This window comes from Sciurus carolinensis, chromosome 12 (genome assembly GCF_902686445.1).
Source record: "Sciurus carolinensis chromosome 12, mSciCar1.2, whole genome shotgun sequence".
NCBI lineage: Eukaryota > Metazoa > Chordata > Mammalia > Rodentia > Sciuridae > Sciurus > Sciurus carolinensis.
The window spans coordinates 100,091,545-100,109,424 of NC_062224.1; the positions used below are offsets into that span (position 1 = coordinate 100,091,545).

Below are 17,880 nucleotides of genomic sequence, written 5' to 3' on the forward strand. Positions count from 1 at the left end.
TGAAAGTGATTAACATACACCTTCAAAGAAGCGTGCATAGAGCTGCTTGAATCCCCAGAATAAATATGAATCATGTTTAACTTGAATGGTACTTAAAACATTATTATGTGAAAAGAACATAATAAGTGAAATTTGTGTGAATTTGAGATTAAAATATAAGATCCAAAAGTGTCAGACATTTGTGCTTATAGCAGCATCCTTAAACATTTGCCCTGAACCACTGGTGATACTGTGATGTGAAACTTTTTACAAAGCACTGCCTGTATCTTTAGCCATATGTTTTATTTTGATGTTTATTTCCAGGTAACCAGTGTAATAATGTTTATCACTGTAATGTAGTACTTTGTTTTTGTCCTAGTCACAGAGCTTTTGAGGGCATTTCTATGACATCATATTGGTAATACATTATGGATTTCGTGTAGCTTATAAGATTGTAGTCGGTGAATTGGTGAGGGGGCGGGTAATTTTCCATTGGTTTCATACAATGACATATAATGATGAGTATTATCTGTAACATTAAGAAATGATGTGTTCATATCTATATAGAGTTTCTATTTTTTGATGGCTACTATATTGTACAGAATATTTATTTTACAAATTGAATAATGTAGTATTTAAGCAATGTGTATTTTAGTTATTCATGTACTTACTTTATTTGTATAAATCCTAAAAGGAAATACAGAATTTTCACTTGAGTTTATGTTTTAAAGGAAATTCAGCGATTGCAGGAGGACACTGATAAAGCCAATAAACATTCATCTGTACTTGAAAGAGACAATCAGAGAATGGAAATACAAATAAAAGATCTTTCACAGCAGGTTAGAATATTTTGTTTATTTTCTGTTTTTTTTTTAAGATCTTCTACTTATAAATTTATTATAATGCACTTAAAATTTACTTTATCTAGCATAGTCTGAATGCTTAGTATCAACTTCTACTTTTCTGTTTCTGTTCATTATGGGTATGATTAGACAGAGTTCTTACAACTGGTTTGAAAATTTCTCTGAAGCACATATTTGAATAAAGATACAGAAGACAGTTTTTGTTGTGTACCCAAGCTTCATAGCCATGGATGTTTTACACCTCATTCTGTGTCTTCTATATTTTTTCTGTTTTTTTTTTTTTTTTTTTTTTTCTTTTTTCTTTAAATACCAGCTGTCCAGTTTTAATAAAGTTTTAATTGGTTTGAAGACACCTAAGAATTACCACATAAGAAATTATAAACAACTGAGAATACTGTTCTAGCAGAGTTGTAGCCCAATCATTGTTTCTTCATAGCTTCTCCCTGGTTTTTCAGGTGTTTGATAAATTTTTAAATTTTATATACTGTCCATAACTAAGTGTACAAATAATTCAAAGGTAAATAAAAATTTTTCTCCAATTCCCACTCTCTCCCTACCCCTATCTCTCAGATTGTAAATAATATTACTATCTGGTTCTTTGTCTTTCATATCCTTGTATCTGAAAACAAATAAGTAAAAATTTATTTTTACTGAAATGAAATGCTATATGCATTACTCTGTTACTTTACTTATTAAAGAGACATAGTCTCCATATGTTGCCTACACTGACCCTGAATTCCTGGTCTTCAGTAATTCTGCCTCAACTTCCTGAGTAGTTAGGTCTACAGGTATGTAACACCAGGCCCAACTACTGGTTTTGGGTTTTTTGTGTATCTCTTTTTTTCTTAATGAACAAGTTGGTAAATGTAGGTCTACCTCACAATATTCACATAATGTACATTTATAAGAGTTTCATATGAGTATCATAAATACATTTTTGGTTTAAAAATCTGTTTTATGTGCTTTCTCTCTGCCCTATCATACAATACATACATAAGCACAAATTAGATTAGATACATTTTACTATGGGTTGTTATTGTTGTTTTTCAGAAACGGGGCCATATTTCAGAATTGTAATTCACAAATGTTTAATAACAGTTTTCATCATACTTAAAAACAATTTTATTGCATTAAAGTTTTCTGTACTTAGATTTTAATGTCTAAAATTAAGCTTCATGCTTCACATTTTAAGATAACGAACTTAGGACAAGTTAAGGGTTTTCATAAACAGTGTTTTCATGAGAAAATTTTTATATTCTAAATATTTTCAGAATCAAAATTAATACTGTTATGTAACTTTAAAATTTTGTTTTTAGATTAGAGTGCTTTTGATGGAACTTGAAGAAGCAAGGGGTAACCATGTAATTCGTGATGAGGAAGTAAGCTCTGCTGACATAAGTAGTTCGTCTGAAGTGATATCACAGCATCTAGTGTCTTACAGAAATATTGAAGAGCTTCAACAGCAAAATCAGCGTCTGCTAGTAGCTCTTAGAGATCTTGGGGAAACTAGAGAAAGAGAAGAACAAGAGACAACTTCCTCCAAGTAAGAAGTTGACTACTGTGCTCTTTTCCACAAGCATTCATTGAAACTTGTTATGTGTCCCTAATAGTGCTGGATCCTGGGGACAGTGTAAGTTAGAGGGTAAAAATTGAGCAGCAATCCCAAAAAATTAAAATTAAAAAAAAAAAAATCTACTCTTAGGAAGCTTAGCTTGTGAATGACACAGTATGGATAATAATAAAATAGATATTTCATTGTGACTAATGCTGTAATAGAAATAATAGATTCCCATCCATGGAAGCATATAGTTGGAGCACCTAAATTTCAGGGAATAGATCTGGCTTCATAGAGAAGATATGTAGGAGTTACTTCAGTAGGAAAAGGAATTTTTCAGATATGGATGGCCTGAAAGCCAGAAGATTGGAGTTAGGAATGAATAAAATTGGTATAATTTTTGCAAACAGATTTTTCAGATTGCATTAAGTACAACTATTTGAGTCCTTTATGTTGGTTTAAACAGTCCTAAATATCCTTAAAATACTTAAAGTGCTTAACATATCAACATAAGGCAGGCGTGGTTTTGTATGCCTATACTCCCAGCATCTGGGTAGGTTGAGGCAGGAGGATCTTGAGTTCAAAGCCAGCCTCAGTAACTTAGCGAGGCCCTAAGCAAGTCAGTGAGACCCTGTCTCTAAAGTAAAATACAGAAAAGGACTAGGGCTGTGGCTCCATGGTTAAGTGCCCCTGGATTCAATCCCTGGTACCCCAAAAAAAAAACCAGAAGAAAAAAGAAAGAATATGCTTAATGATATCTGAAAATTAGAATTTATGGCAGAAATTAAAATTGCCTAACTTTTAACTCATTGCTATAAAATAAACTGATGTTTTTCCCTACAGAATCACTGAACTTCAGCTCAAACTTGAAAGCTCTCTCACTGAACTGGAACAACTCCGTGAATCACGACAACATCAGATGCAGCTTGTTGATTCCATAGTTCGTCAGCGTGACATGTATCGTATTTTATTGTCACAAACTACAGGAGTTGTCATTCCACTGCAAGGTAGGGTTTTTTTTTTTGTTGTTGTTGTTTTGTTTTTTATTGTGGTGCCGGAGATTGAACCCAGTGCCTTGTGCATGCAAGGCAAACTCTCTACCAACTGAACTATATCCCCAGCCCTACAAGGTAGGTTTTTATATGTTAGTTTAAGGAAATATTTTGGAAACGTACACTAGGGAATGGATTTTGCAACATAAACAGTAGCTACTCTGATGATGTTAGCTTTAAATTTGCCACGTATGATCAATTATAACATCACCACATTATTTTATGCTTATTATAAAAGAAGAAATAGTGAATATACATTTTAGAATCAATGAATTATACTATTTTGTTATGTGTTGATGTTTTATCTGTAGTAAATTCTAATCAGAAACCAAAAACAATCTTAATACATTATTTAAGAGATTTCTTATTTCAAAACTCCTGTAATCTTAGTACTTCATTTAAATAAGCTTAGCTCATTGATTTGGCAGTGATACATTTGCAAATAAACATTAAATTAAAGCTAACTTATGGAAGACAACAAAACATTTAATGAGTTTTTACTTTTCTGAAGCTTCGAGCTTAGATGATATTTCTCTTGTGTCAACTCCAAAACGTTCAAGTACATCACAAACTGTTTCCACTCCTGCTCCAGTACCTGTTATTGAGTCAACGGAGGCTATAGAAGCTAAGGCTGCCCTTAAACAGGTAAAGATGACACCTGCTTAAGATCACATTATCTTTGGTTTGGGTTTTCAGAATGTCATCAGCATCAATGATATCTGATATTTAGTTGCAGGAAATTTTTGAGAACTACAAGAAAGAAAAAGCAGATAATGAAAAAATGCAAAATGAGCAACTTGAGAAACTTCAGGAACAAGTCACAGATTTGCGGTCACAAAATACCAAAATTTCTACCCAGCTAGATTTTGCTTCTAAACGGTAAATTTTCTTTTCTTCAAAAATTAATGTAGTCTAAATGTTATACTTCAGTATTCACATCAGTCATGTTCAGTGGTTGATTTGCAGTGATGTTGCTTTTTCATGAAACTCTGGGATTGAGAAGCCACAGTGGTTCATTTTTTAATATTGGTTAATGATTATCCTGGTCAGTGCTAAGGAGTTAACTTATTCAGTAAGTTGAAGTGCATGTGAAAACTGTTGCTAGATTACTTTCCTGAAATCATAGTACCTATTGTTTCTCTAGGTTACATCTTTTATAAATACAACAGAGGATGAGAGAAATGAGAACAAATTTTATTCAACTTTTTCTGTTCTAAGTAAAAGAAAAATGAGTACTAGGTAATTGTAGGAAATTTCACTTTCTTGGTCACTATGAAGAAGTTGTTTCATGTTCATCGTGACTAGATCCATTGAATTTTTACATTGCATGTTTGGACAAAATTTATTTTTACATATTATGGATAAAACTTTTTATAACAATAATATACAGGCAGTTACCTCTATACATCTAATAGTTCAGCACTCCAAGTCAAAGCACCTTTAGCCAGGCATTTTTTAACCTTGCAAGCACATAAAAAAAACAAGATGAAGAATTAAAGAGGAAAAAGATTTGTCAGAAATCCTGCACTAAATATGCATGACCATCCTAAATTATGTACTGCATTGTGGTGGGTGTCTGGGATGTTAATATTGTATTAGCATTATTTTTAGTGTGATTAAGTTTTTTTTTTTTTTTTCAACAGTGAATAAGATTAAAAAGTTACACACCATGAAATACTGTGCTTATTTAGAACTTGAATTTAAAAGTATTTTGTACTGAATAACTTACTGCTAACTACACTTTAAAGAAAAGAATGGAAAAAAAGAAAGTTTCACATTTTTACTCCAAGCACTTTTTCATATTATTAATTTTATAAAATTAATCTATTGTGAAATTCTTTGAGGAACTAAACTGGATATAGTATTTTAGTTGCTTATAGAATTATTTTTCTTTTTGTACTAGTTATGAAATGCTGCAAGATAATGTTGAAGGATATCGACGAGAAATAACATCCTTGCATGAGAGAAATCAGAAACTCACTGCAACTACTCAAAAGCAGGAGCAGATCATCAACACAATGACTCAGGACTTGAGAGGAGCAAATGAAAAGCTTGCAGTTTCAGAGGTGAGACAGAATCCCTCAAATCACTTTCATTATAAGTTGCATTTGATGTTTCTTAGTTATGATTTTACTGATCTAAATGACTTAGATCATTAGGAAACTGATGGTTATAAACCCTTATTGCATAGTTCTCAAATTGTATATGATGCATTAGTAGGGTGATGTTTCTATTAAGATCAAAGAAAATTCTTTCTTTGTTTTTCTGCTACAGTAAGATTTCCTTAGAAGTTTTCCACTTCATAATAAATTTATGTCTTGCTCATTTCTAGTAATATCATATTGCATTGAACTACATTTCTGAATTTTAACTTGAATATAAATATGTGTCTGTAATTAATACGTCCAACTAAATACTGAGCTCATTGACAACGATAAAAAGTTCTCTCTCCCATCTTGTTTTAATCAACACTTGTAAACTGGGTATATTTTGTCACCATTATACTGTAAGAAGTAGATTCAACAGCTAGTAATTTACCTATTTTTGTACCAACACAAGAAATAAGTTGATTAGAACTTGACCCCAATTTTCTAATTCAGTTGGCTATACTCTTGCACTTTTATTTTGGTCTCACTCTATGGCAGGAGGTAGGCAGCAACACTTTTCAAACTAATACAGTGAGTTTTATGATTGATAAGGAATGTGATTCATCATGTTTCAATATGAATTCTTTGAGAATATTAATTTTTTGAAATTAATATTCTTCTAGATCCCCCAAGACTTAGAGCATAGTCTTTGGGTAAGGGGGAGTCTAAGTAGATCATCTCTTTCAAATGGGTACTTTGAAACCAATTTGGATTATTCTAAAATTTGCATAAATAGTATGCAGATATGTATACTTAGCATACGTAACTACAGTTACGGTTTTTTAAAATTTTTTTTAGTTGTAGATGGATACAGTGTCTTTATGTATTTATTTTTTTGTGGTGCTGAGGATGGAACCCAGTGCCTCACACGTGTGAGGCAAGTACTCTACCACTGAGCTACAGCTCCAGCCCAGTTATACAGTTTTGTTTATTGACTCTGGCATTTTAGATTTTTGTTAGTGTTGTTTTAAAGTCTGGTTAGAGCAAACTAATCATTAGTATTTGTGGTAATTGAAAGATTTTTCCTCTGATCCACTAGTATTCCCAATAATTTTTGCTCCATATTTTTCAACACATGAAATTCAGTTATATTTCTATATATGATGAAGAGGTACCATCTCTAAATAGCATTAATAATCAGTAATGTAGTAATGAAAGAATTATTTAAATTTTATAATTGTATTGTTAGATTTGACATGTTTCCTATATTTTTTCTGTTGTTTTTTCCCTTAAGGTAAGAGCAGAAAATTTGAAGAAAGAAAAGGAAATGCTTAAATTGTCAGAAGTTCGTCTTTCTCAGCAAAGGGAATCTTTGTTAGCTGAACAAAGGGGACAAAACTTGCTGCTGACTAATCTACAAACAATTCAGGTAACCAAATAAAAAGCACATACAGAAAAAAAAAAATCTATGAAAGTTAAGATCATACAGTTTCATCCTTATATCCTTTCAGTTTTCCTAATTAGAAAATTTATCATTTTTGTCATCGTGTATGAAAATCATTGAATTTGGTGTGGGGTGGGGGTTATTAAGAAATATTTTAAGTAACTTTGAAAGAGAATTGGCACATTTGATCCTCATGTCTATTTATTAGGTCCTGTGCAGCTTAACTATTTACAGGATTAAATTTTTTTGGAATTTTTCTTAGTCCTAAAGAAGTTTAGGAAATCTGAATAACTATTAAATTGTTTCTTCCCCCCATCACCACCAAGTAAGTATTTTAATATTAAAAAAAAAGTCCAAATACTTTGATTCTAGATCCTGATTTTTTTGTGTGGAAATGGGTTATAATCCCTTAGTTCTCTATAACCTTTAACTTTCTTTATATTGCTACTTTTGACCTTTTTTTCCTAAACATAACCAAAATTTTTTTCTTTTTTTGGTAGGGAATACTAGAGCGATCTGAAACAGAAACCAAACAAAGACTTAGTAGCCAGATAGAAAAGTTGGAGCATGAGATCTCTCATCTAAAGAAGAAGTTGGAAAATGAGGTCGAACAAAGGCATACACTCACTAGAAATCTGGATGTGAGTTTTGCAGGGTTCTGAATTGCTATAGTTCATGTTTCATAATTAATCTAGTGTATGGACATGCTGCCATCCAAGTTGAAATGTGATTTTGAAAATCTTAGAACCTCTGAATTTTGCCGACTTATATTTGGGGACCAAATATTGTTTCCCCCTCCCCCCCATTGAGTGCTGAGTATTTTTAATTTGTCTAAAACTCTTTAACTTTGTTCTAGAATTCAGTGAAGTTAATTAAAAATAGTTTGATTATTTTGAGTCTTGTTTTTTATATTAGGTGAGTCCAGAGTTGTGCTTAGTCTGAGACTAATTATTCCCCATTACTGAAGCAGGACTTTCCTAAGTGCTAGTTCGATTGTCCATGAACTTTCTTTTTCATTCTGTCTGCTGGGAACAAGCATTATTCCTGACTTTCTGTGAGTGCTGGGCATTCTTCACTCTAAGACTTTTGGATGATTCCCTCCATTGTTAGGGTAATTTCACATGCACTCATGCACTGATCACTACTCTGCATAGTATTCAAAGGGTACCCTCTGCATATATCCAGGTTACTGTCTCTTTGCAACTGCTTTTCTCTGGTATTCTCTTATGAACTAAAGCTGTTTTATTCTCCTAGGACTCTCAGGTTAAGTTTTTAATTTAAGGAGTTCAGTGACCTCTGTTTCATTTTCTTTTCCCTGTGTCATATTCTAGAATCTTATAAGTCAATAAGCTTAGTGCAGTCATGTGATTCACCTCTTTAATTTCCTATCTCAGGGATCCGGGTTGTTCCATGTGTTTTGTCTGGGGGTTCTATGTGAGAATGTAAATCTGTTTTCTGTTATTTTATCTGGGTCAGAATACTAAGGATCTATAGAATACTAAGGATCTGTAGTTATTTAGGACTTGAACCTCTAGTTATTTAGTCTTATAAGGTTAATATATTTTTTTTCTTACAGGTACAACTTTTAGATACAAAGAGACAGCTAGATACAGAGACAAATCTACATCTTAACACAAAAGAACTCTTAAAAAATGCTCAAAAGGAAATTGCTACATTGAAACAGCACCTTGGTAATATGGAAGTTCAACTTGCTTCTCAGTCCTCACAGAGAACTGGTAAAGGTGAATAAGTACTTAAGTTTATAATGTAGCTTATAAATAAATGCCCTTGTTCTTTGTGGATATTAGTAAAGAATACAGAAACTCACTTGTATTTTCTACATGATAAAGCTCAGTTTTAGACTTAAATTAATAAATTTAGAAGTCTTGAAAGATTCAAAATAATCTGGATAATACCTGACAAAGGTATGTTCCTAGTTTTCCAGTTCTTAAAACCTCTTTTTGGTTTTTGCATTGCTAAGGATCACACCCAGAATTTCATCTATGCTAGGCTATCACTCTATATCTGAGCTATGTACCCTAGTCATGAAATCATTTATTGATGTTTGAAATTATTCATTTGAGGAAAGTTAACATTTATAACCCTTTCTCATTTGAAATGAAGTTATTTGCTAAATCTACCATAAGATTCAGTTAAAAAAAATAATGCTTTTGTTTGTGTATTGCTACTTTAAAGCACTATTCCTAATCTTTGCTTCTTAGTAGCTTCAAGTAAAATATTTATTTCATTAGATTTTTCTTCCCTATGTGAATACACCATTTCAAATTTGAAATCTCTGGATCCAGTGATTCTTTCTACATTGTTTTATTTCTTTATGGATGGGAAATAAGTATATGCATATGCATGTGTGTGTGTGTGTGTGTGTGTGTGTGTGTGTGTGTGTTGTATATGTATGCAGATAAAGAGGTATTTGATACACAATGAATATATTAACTATCCAGTAGTGCTTTCTTATTGATACCATAAGATAAACTGTAGTTTCTTCCTTTTCCATACATATTAGATCAAACAAAAATTAGGCTAACCAAAGGATTTTGGTTTTGTTTTGTATGTTGTGGGGAGTGGTGGTGTGCTGGGAGTTGAACCAAGGGCCTTCCTTGTGCTTTTTAGGCATGCATTTACCATTGAGATATACACACAGCCCCAGACTCAGTTATTTAAGATTTGTTGCTTTAGGATAAATAATGTTAAAAAATAAATTAAGAATCTGATTATTTTTTCAAATAACTACCTTGGCATAGTGGTAGTATTTAATGCTCTCTTAAATAAACTTTATTTTCATAGCAGCAATTTTTCATATATTTGAATTTTTTCAAAGAAGTAAAATGATGGCAAAATATGTTATTTTTTATTTTGGATTGAAATATATTTCATAGTTAAGTCCTATATTTTAGCCTTCAGCCTATTTCACAAACTCTTTGATAATAGTCATCTCTAATATTACTTAAAATAGTAAAGTATTGATTTTAATAGAGCCATTTTTTAGGTCAGCCTGGTGACAAAGAAGATGTGGATGATCTTTTGAGTCAGCTAAGGCAGGCAGAAGAACAGGTAAATGACTTGAAGGAGAGACTCAAAACAAGTACTAGTAATGTGGAACAGTACCGAGCAATGGTGACATCTTTAGAAGAATCTCTGAACAAGGAAAAACAGGTATGGTTCTGAAAATTCAATTATGAACTGCAATAGTGAGAATAAAATAGGTGAGAACCAAATATAAATTTGAATATCATAGTAAATTATATTCCTTAGGCTTATTAGAAGCCACTGATGTTTTTAACATGTTATAATCAAAATTTTTTTCCCCCAGAAACAATAACTTAGTAGGTAGAAGATTACAAAATTCACTTTGGAACTTTATAACAGTAGTCTAAGGCCACAGTTTTTTAAAAAAAGATCCTCTTGTGGTTGCTTCCAGTGGAAATCAATGTGTGAGAAAAATACTTTCAGTGGTAGAATAGACAAATTTGGCAGATGGATGCAAAGATCGAGGTAGAGATGAGAAATTGAATATTTCACTATAAAAGAGAAAAATGGCCAGTAGCCAAGTTGAGAGGTAAATTATGTTTATTGATTTACATGATATAAACTGGGTACAGTGGTGCACATCTGTAATCCCAGTAACTCAGGAGGCTGAGACAGGAGGATCACAAATTCAGGGCTACCTTTAACAACTTAGCAATACCCTATGCAACTTGAAGAATTCTCTGTCTCAAAGGATAAAAAGCAGTGGAGACATAGTTCAGTGGTAAAACTCGCCTGATTCAATCCCCAGTACCAAAAAACAACAGATTCTCATGGTAAAATTGCTTGTTTTAATCAATATTTCTTTGATCCATTTTAATATGAGGCAAATATTAATTTCAGTACTTCTCCAGTTAGATTTGGGAAAATAAATGTGTAATCTTAGGTACGTATCATTTTTGCATCTTACTGTTTGTAATACGCTGAAGGTGACAGAAGAAGTACATAAGAATATCGAAGTTCGTTTAAAAGAATCAGCTGAATTTCAGACACAGTTGGAAAAGAAGTTGATGGAAGTAGAGAAGGAAAAACAAGAACTTCAGGATGATAAGAGAAAAGCCATAGAGAGCATGGAACAACAGGTAAATTAGGTTATTAGCTATATTAATCCTCTTTTGTGTATATAAAGATGTGCATTAACTAGCTCCTTAGTTAACATTTATTTCATCTCAACAGAAACTGATTAAAAACATAGCCAAAGATTTTAATTTTATGTCTTACTGTGTTCTGCGTTTGCATGTATTTCCTTTTGAAAATTTTAAATCACTTTGCAAAGGTTGGTATTAGTGCTGCTTTTTAGAAGCCTCTGCCTGAAATCTGACATTTGCAAACATTAGGGAGTTGGTGTAGATTCTAAAACTTGTATAGGAGGGGGTTTATAATTATGTTAAATTTTAGCAGCAGTCCTTTATGCTAATTGGGTCATTAAAAATCTGCCTCCAGTATTTTCCATGTTTCTCATTAACTTTTATGTTAATCTTATTCTTCCTTCTTAGTTATCTGAGTTGAAGAAAACACTTTCTAGTGTGCAGAATGAAGTACAAGAAGCTCTTCAGAGAGCAAGCACAGCTTTAAGTAATGAACAGCAAGCCAGACGTGACTGTCAGGAACAAGTAAGTATCATCCTAATAGTCAGTTTTAGAAAAATGAACTTTGAGTCTCAAGAATGCATTTCAAGATTGTTGGAACTTATAAAAGTAGAAGATTATTTTCACTTTTGTGAAACTTGATTAAGAAATTGAAAGATACAGATAAAAGATGAAAGTAAATAGTTCATTTTCTATTAAGGCAATCTTGACAAATGGGAAAACATAAAAACAGGAATAGGAAACTAAATCTATACTTGCTCTCATTTGTAAACTTAATTTTACTACTCTAATCCTTCACTGTATTTGGTTCTCAAACTGTTATGGACGAAATTGTTAAGACGCTTTCCCTCCCCAAAAAATGGACTTCCAAATAACATTTTGAATGCATTGGTGATCTTGCACAAGATTTTTATAAGCCATGGCATTCTATAAAAATATAAAACAGTAATACCTCATTGTTCTGTTTTTTAGTACATATATATACATGTACACACTGTTACGAGACCATTTATAGTGTTTTATGAACAAGATATAAAACCTGATTCATCAGGATGGAAGTTATTAAAATAGTAGAATGGAAGAAGGACTAAATATAAAGATATTAGTAATATTCTCATTTTAATTTAGGTAGCATGTTGTTTTTTGGTTATTATTCTTTATTGCTTAAATACAATAAAATTTGTGTGTGTGTGTGTGTGTGTGTGTGTATGTGTGTGTGTAAATACCTATAAAAGAATAGGGAAGAAAGTCTTCAAAGGCAAATTTTATCAAAATGAATTGGCCTTGGCTTATTGCAAAACAACATAACATTGGGAATTAGTCAAATAATATATAGTTGAACATTCCTTATCTGAAATCTGAAATGCTCCAAAATATGAAAGTTTTTGAATATTTTAGATTCTTGAATTAGGCATGTTAAATTGGTAAGGAATGTCTTTGCAAATGTTTCAAAATCCAAAAATCTGAAGTTTAATACTTCTTGTCCCATGCGTTTTTGATGAAGAATACACATCATGCTGTAATTCAATATCCAAATAAGTAATTCTCATTTTCCTTTATTTTCTGTAAGTTTCTGTCTGTGTGAGTGAATTTTACATAGCTGAATTACACTTAGAATTTCACTTCTTAAAGTTTATTCCAAATTACTACATAATCTTCATCTTAATGTTTTATTCAGTAGATATGGCATAACTTTTAATTATCCCCATTTTAGTACATTTAGATTAACTTCATTTTTTTGTTATTTTACAAAGTAAACTATCTTTTTCAAAAGTACTAACTAGCTTCATGGATTAAAGTCTGTTGTTTAGGTGGGGAATTAATTTCTCAACTTTTTAGAAAAAATTTTTAGTTATAGATGGACACAATACTTTTATTTATTTATTTTTACGTGGTGCCGAGGACCAAACCCAGTGCCTCACACATGCTAGGCAAGTGCTCTCCCACTGAGCTACAACCGCAGCCCCAATTAATAATTTTCTTGCAGGCTAAAATAGCTGTGGAAGCTCAGAATAAGTATGAGAGAGAATTGATGCTCCATGCTGCTGATGTTGAAGCTCTTCAGGCTGCCAAAGAACAGGTTTCAAAAATGGCATCAATTCGTCAGCATTTGGAAGAAACAACCCAGAAAGCAGAATCACAGTTGGTGGAGTGTAAAGCATCTTGGGAAGAAATAGAGAGAATGTTAAAGGTATTTTTATTGATCACAATAGAATCTGCTGGGTCAGACCTAAAAGATAATTACATTTCCAGTATAAATATACATTGGAAAATCTGCTATTATGATAAATTCTTGGCTTACAGGATGAAGTTTCCAAAAGTGTGTCTCGCTGTGAAGATCTGGAGAAACAAAATAGACTACTTCATGATCAGATTGAAAAATTAAGTGACAAGGTAGTTGCCTCTGTGAAGGAAGGTGTACAAGGTCCATTGAATGTATCTCTCAGTGAAGAAGGGAAATCTCAAGAACAAATTTTGGAAATTCTCAGGTAAGTCAAGTATATTGTTAGTGCCTGATATCTATGATGTAAGACCTTGAAAACTACAAATGCAGAAATTAGAGAAGTGAAACAAAATTTAGGTAGAAAGCTCAACAAAATCACTGCCACCCACTTAGTAGTCATTTTTGATATTTAAACATATCAAACAAATGACTTGAAAGTTGAATGTGATAAGAACTTAAGTGGGTTCTCATGAAAAACTAAATGTCTTATAGATCATTTTAAAGATGTATTTCTAAAGTTACTATTACTAAAAAATAAAATTTTGTCTACCATTACTTACCGTTAATGAAAATGTGATGTGAAATTAGCTGTTAAGTACATGAGTTTCATTATCTCAAAAATTTCCCAAGCTTTGAAATGTTATGTTGTTGACTTTTTAAAATTCAAATAAAATCTTAACACATATATTCTTGTAGATTCATACGGCGAGAAAAAGAAATTGCTGAAACTAGGTTTGAGGTGGCTCAGGTTGAGAGTCTGCGTTATCGACAAAGAGTTGAACTTTTAGAAAGAGAACTTCAGGAACTACAGGATAGCTTAAATGCTGAAAGAGAGAAGGTCCAGGTATGTTTACTAAGCTTAAAGAGATCAGTCGTTACGTCTAAAAACTCATATTTCTGCCATTAGTGTAGCAAAAAATTAATTTGAAATAAGTATTCTTCCTAAACTTACAAATTCATTATACATTTTTAAATGCTGACTCAGAATAGTGATTAAGAGGGAAGGCTTAGTATCCAGAGTGTGTAGTGTTAAATTCTAGATGCATCCTGTTAACATGTGCCCTGTGCATTGTTTTACTTACCTGCTCTTAGTTTCCTCATCTATAATATTTGGATAATAATTGTAAGCATTAAATGAGTCTTGTGCACTTGAAGCATTTAGAACTGTGTCTGGTGTAGTGTGTGCTTAATAAATTTCATCTACCTTAATTTATTACAGTTCCCATTGTGTGCATCTGGATAGACATTCTAGGATAAAATGATAGATTGAAATTGCTAGAGAATTTTTCTTTCTCAGCAAAGGAACAAAACAATAGTCCAAACTAATAACCAGCAAAAGGAAAAGAAGGTGCTATAGTGAAATGGATGGTTTTAACATGAGCTTGACTCCTTAACTCGCACTACCATCCAAAAGCTTATTGTTGACTTACCTTGCTCTGAGTAGATGAAGTCATATTACCCCCACATCTAGACGAAGGATGTTAAGCCTTAAACACTTAACCTTCTTTTAACTGGTAAGCAGTCAAAATTAATACTAGAGAGAAACCATTGAACATTGCAAAGCAAGTAATTAAATTTGTTTCCAACAGAAGTTGTAAGTTGTAGAAGTACATCTTGTTGAGAAAACAATCCAAATTCAAATGTTCCGTCACTAGGGAAATAATAGATCCTCAAGTACATGGAGTTACCACTGAAAGGAAAGCAGAATCAGAGGTTCTAACAAAGATAACATATTGTCTCATTCTTTTCTGCTTATTTTGCTGTTCCTTTGGGCTATAGAAAGGCATATACTAGAAAATGCACAGCTAATGAATAAGTTCAGAGGGGGATACCAATTCTTAGATACAGTAGAAGAGTCAAGAAATAAATCATTATGTCAGAAGTAATGTATCTGCCCAAGCGTGAGCAGTGTAGCATGCCAACCATGAAAAATACCATAGCTTTAAAAACGGTGGGTGACAAAAGTAATATCAAGTGCAAAAGCTGGATAATTACACTTAATGAGAAGAATAACAGTTCAAAATTATTTATAACCAAACCAATGAAACAATAGTGCAAAGTGATGAGGGGTTTATGGGTGGGGGAAAACAATCAAAATGACATTATTTTGGAAACTAGCAATAAATTTAATGCAGCAAGAAAAAATACATACAGAAAGAGAAATTAGAGATCTGAATTGGTACTTTTACCTAATGTTGTTACTGTTTGTTGGTGGAATTTCTATTGTCTTTTTACTTTCATCTTTATAGTTTGATGTTTTTGAAACTTTATCAATTAGTATACATCACAGAAAAATATAAACAGGTAAGCTTTCAAAATTTCAGTTAAAATTGAAATATAAATCCTCTTTACTCTGTTATAGGGAGGATTAGAACTGGTAGGAAAAGATTGCTCCTTCGACTGCTACATATTCTATAAATATGTATGTTTGAAATCATTAGGTAACTGCAAAAACAATGGCTCAGCATGAAGAACTGATGAAAAAAACTGAAACAATGAATGTAGTTATGGAGACCAACAAGATGCTAAGGGAAGAAAAGGAGAGACTAGAACAGGATCTACAGCAGATGCAAGCGAAGGTTTGTAGCTTACTAATCAAAAGTGCAAGTGTGTTCTTATTTTTTACAACATTATAATTGAATTTTTATATTCGTTATTTTTAAAAATTGGCACTATTTGCAGGTGAGGAAACTGGAGTTAGATATTTTACCCTTGCAAGAAGCAAATGCTGAGCTGAGTGAGAAAAGTGGTATGTTGCAGGCAGAGAAAAAGTTGTTAGAAGAGGATGTTAAACGTTGGAAAGCACGTAACCAGGTAAGTGAAACTAAAGTCATTCAAAAACATGGAAACATTGGTTTTAAATAACAAGATAAAAATAAGAGTTTAAAAATATTTGGAAAGCCAGTGAAAATTATAATTTATCAATGGAAGTATAATGTGTTACATGTATATATGTGACAGTGGCACATGCCTGTAATCCCAGTGGCTTGGTAGGCTGAGGCAGGAAGATCTCGAGTTCAAAGCCAGCCTCAGCAAAAGCAAGGCACTAAGCAACTCTCTTAGCACTGTCTCTAAGTAAAATACAAAATAGGTCTGGGGATGTGGCTTAGTGGTTGAGTGCCCCTAAGTTCAAACCCCTATACCCACCAAAAAAGAAAAAAAAAAAAAAAAAAAAAAAAAAAAAAATATATATATATATATATAACTCAATTTTTAAAGAAATTTTCATTGCATTTTGTATATTATTTTAAAGTGCCTAATTTATTTCTCTTAATTCCAAAGTTTTAGGCTTTTACTTATAAAGTACATGAAAGTAGGAATTTATGTAGTTTATTGAAGCACTTGTTCACTGGAACCTCTTCAGGGAGGAGGGAGGATAGCATAGTGCAGTTAGAAACTCCAGCTCCTTACTCAAACAAGGCTAGCTTTGCACATACTAGTTATGTGATTTAAGAGTTTCTTAATCTTTCTGAGCTATGGTTTTATTCATTTGAAAAATGAGTTTATAAAAGCAGTGCTCATGTGGTTTTATAATAAGTGTAAAGCGGTTCCATCTGGCACCTAGGAAATGCTCTAGAATGGTAACAAATTATTATCTGAATTGGATTTGAGAACTCTTTTATTCTGATGTATTGCCCAAGCATACTGAAAAAAATCAAGGATGGGTGACCTCCACAAACTTAGATATATTTCTTTCATTTTGCTACCTTTCCTGGTTAATGAAATCAGTTGCATTTAGGGTTAATGTTTATTTAGACTATAATGCATTATATCTTTTTTTTCTTGTAAATGTCATTTCAATGAAATCAGGTACTTAATAAAACTTTTTTATCCTTGACTTCCTTTACTTGACCTCATTATAACAAATCTGAAATGTTCTTTCACAACTAGGAAAAAATAATGGACAGTTAATGACATTTGATTTTGTTTTTTCTTTGTCTGTTTTGGCTAGATTTAGCAAAAGTAATATCAGTAAGTAATTCAGTCCTTGATCACTTTGCATGCAGGAACACCTAAACTAAGTATAATTAGATATTCTTCCACTTTATTACAGCACATTTGTTTCATAAAATCTAAAAAAAAAAAAAATCAAAGTATGCATTTTTGCTATTCTAGCATCTATTAAGTCAACAGAAAGAACCAGACACAGAAGAATATAGGAAGCTCCTTTCTGAAAAGGAAGTTCACACCAAGCGTATTCAGCAGTTGACTGAGGAAATCGGGAGACTTAAAGCTGAAATTGCACGGTAAATCATATGTAAAATGTGAAATCTTAAAGAAATTTATTTCTGCCCTTTATGTGACTCTCCAAGTTTGGCTTTCTGATTTGAGAAAGAATAGAAAGTTGCAAATGCCCTTACATGTGGCTTCCCCTCTATTTCTCTGTGGAGTTAAGCAATTTAATATATTGGCTGTTTTTGTTTGTTTGTTTGTTTGTTTGTATTTTCTTATTTAAAAGCTATGTCATGTAAATCTAAAGCTAAATGTATTTTCTAAACAGTAACTAAAATAACTTACAGATAGGTTTTTCTTTATTGTGCTT

General features: G+C 32.2%; 1 protein-coding gene across 2 annotated transcripts in view; it reads left to right on the forward strand.

The window, feature by feature from the left end:
- The window catches only part of Tpr (translocated promoter region, nuclear basket protein), a 66,725-nt gene that overhangs the window by 22,950 nt on the left and 25,895 nt on the right, over positions 1–17,880 (forward strand). For both annotated transcript variants that reach the window (XM_047520123.1, XM_047520122.1), the window contains exons 13-30: positions 711–818; positions 2,159–2,385; positions 3,241–3,404; positions 3,961–4,094; positions 4,180–4,328; positions 5,353–5,515; positions 6,831–6,965; positions 7,481–7,621; positions 8,557–8,722; positions 9,988–10,154; positions 10,955–11,107; positions 11,522–11,638; positions 13,101–13,304; positions 13,418–13,602; positions 14,034–14,181; positions 15,779–15,916; positions 16,020–16,151; positions 17,454–17,584. In XM_047520123.1, the coding sequence (XP_047376079.1) occupies positions 711–818; positions 2,159–2,385; positions 3,241–3,404; positions 3,961–4,094; positions 4,180–4,328; positions 5,353–5,515; positions 6,831–6,965; positions 7,481–7,621; positions 8,557–8,722; positions 9,988–10,154; positions 10,955–11,107; positions 11,522–11,638; positions 13,101–13,304; positions 13,418–13,602; positions 14,034–14,181; positions 15,779–15,916; positions 16,020–16,151; positions 17,454–17,584 (2,762 nt within the window). The remainder of the gene's footprint in view (positions 1–710; positions 819–2,158; positions 2,386–3,240; positions 3,405–3,960; positions 4,095–4,179; positions 4,329–5,352; positions 5,516–6,830; positions 6,966–7,480; positions 7,622–8,556; positions 8,723–9,987; positions 10,155–10,954; positions 11,108–11,521; positions 11,639–13,100; positions 13,305–13,417; positions 13,603–14,033; positions 14,182–15,778; positions 15,917–16,019; positions 16,152–17,453; positions 17,585–17,880) is intronic.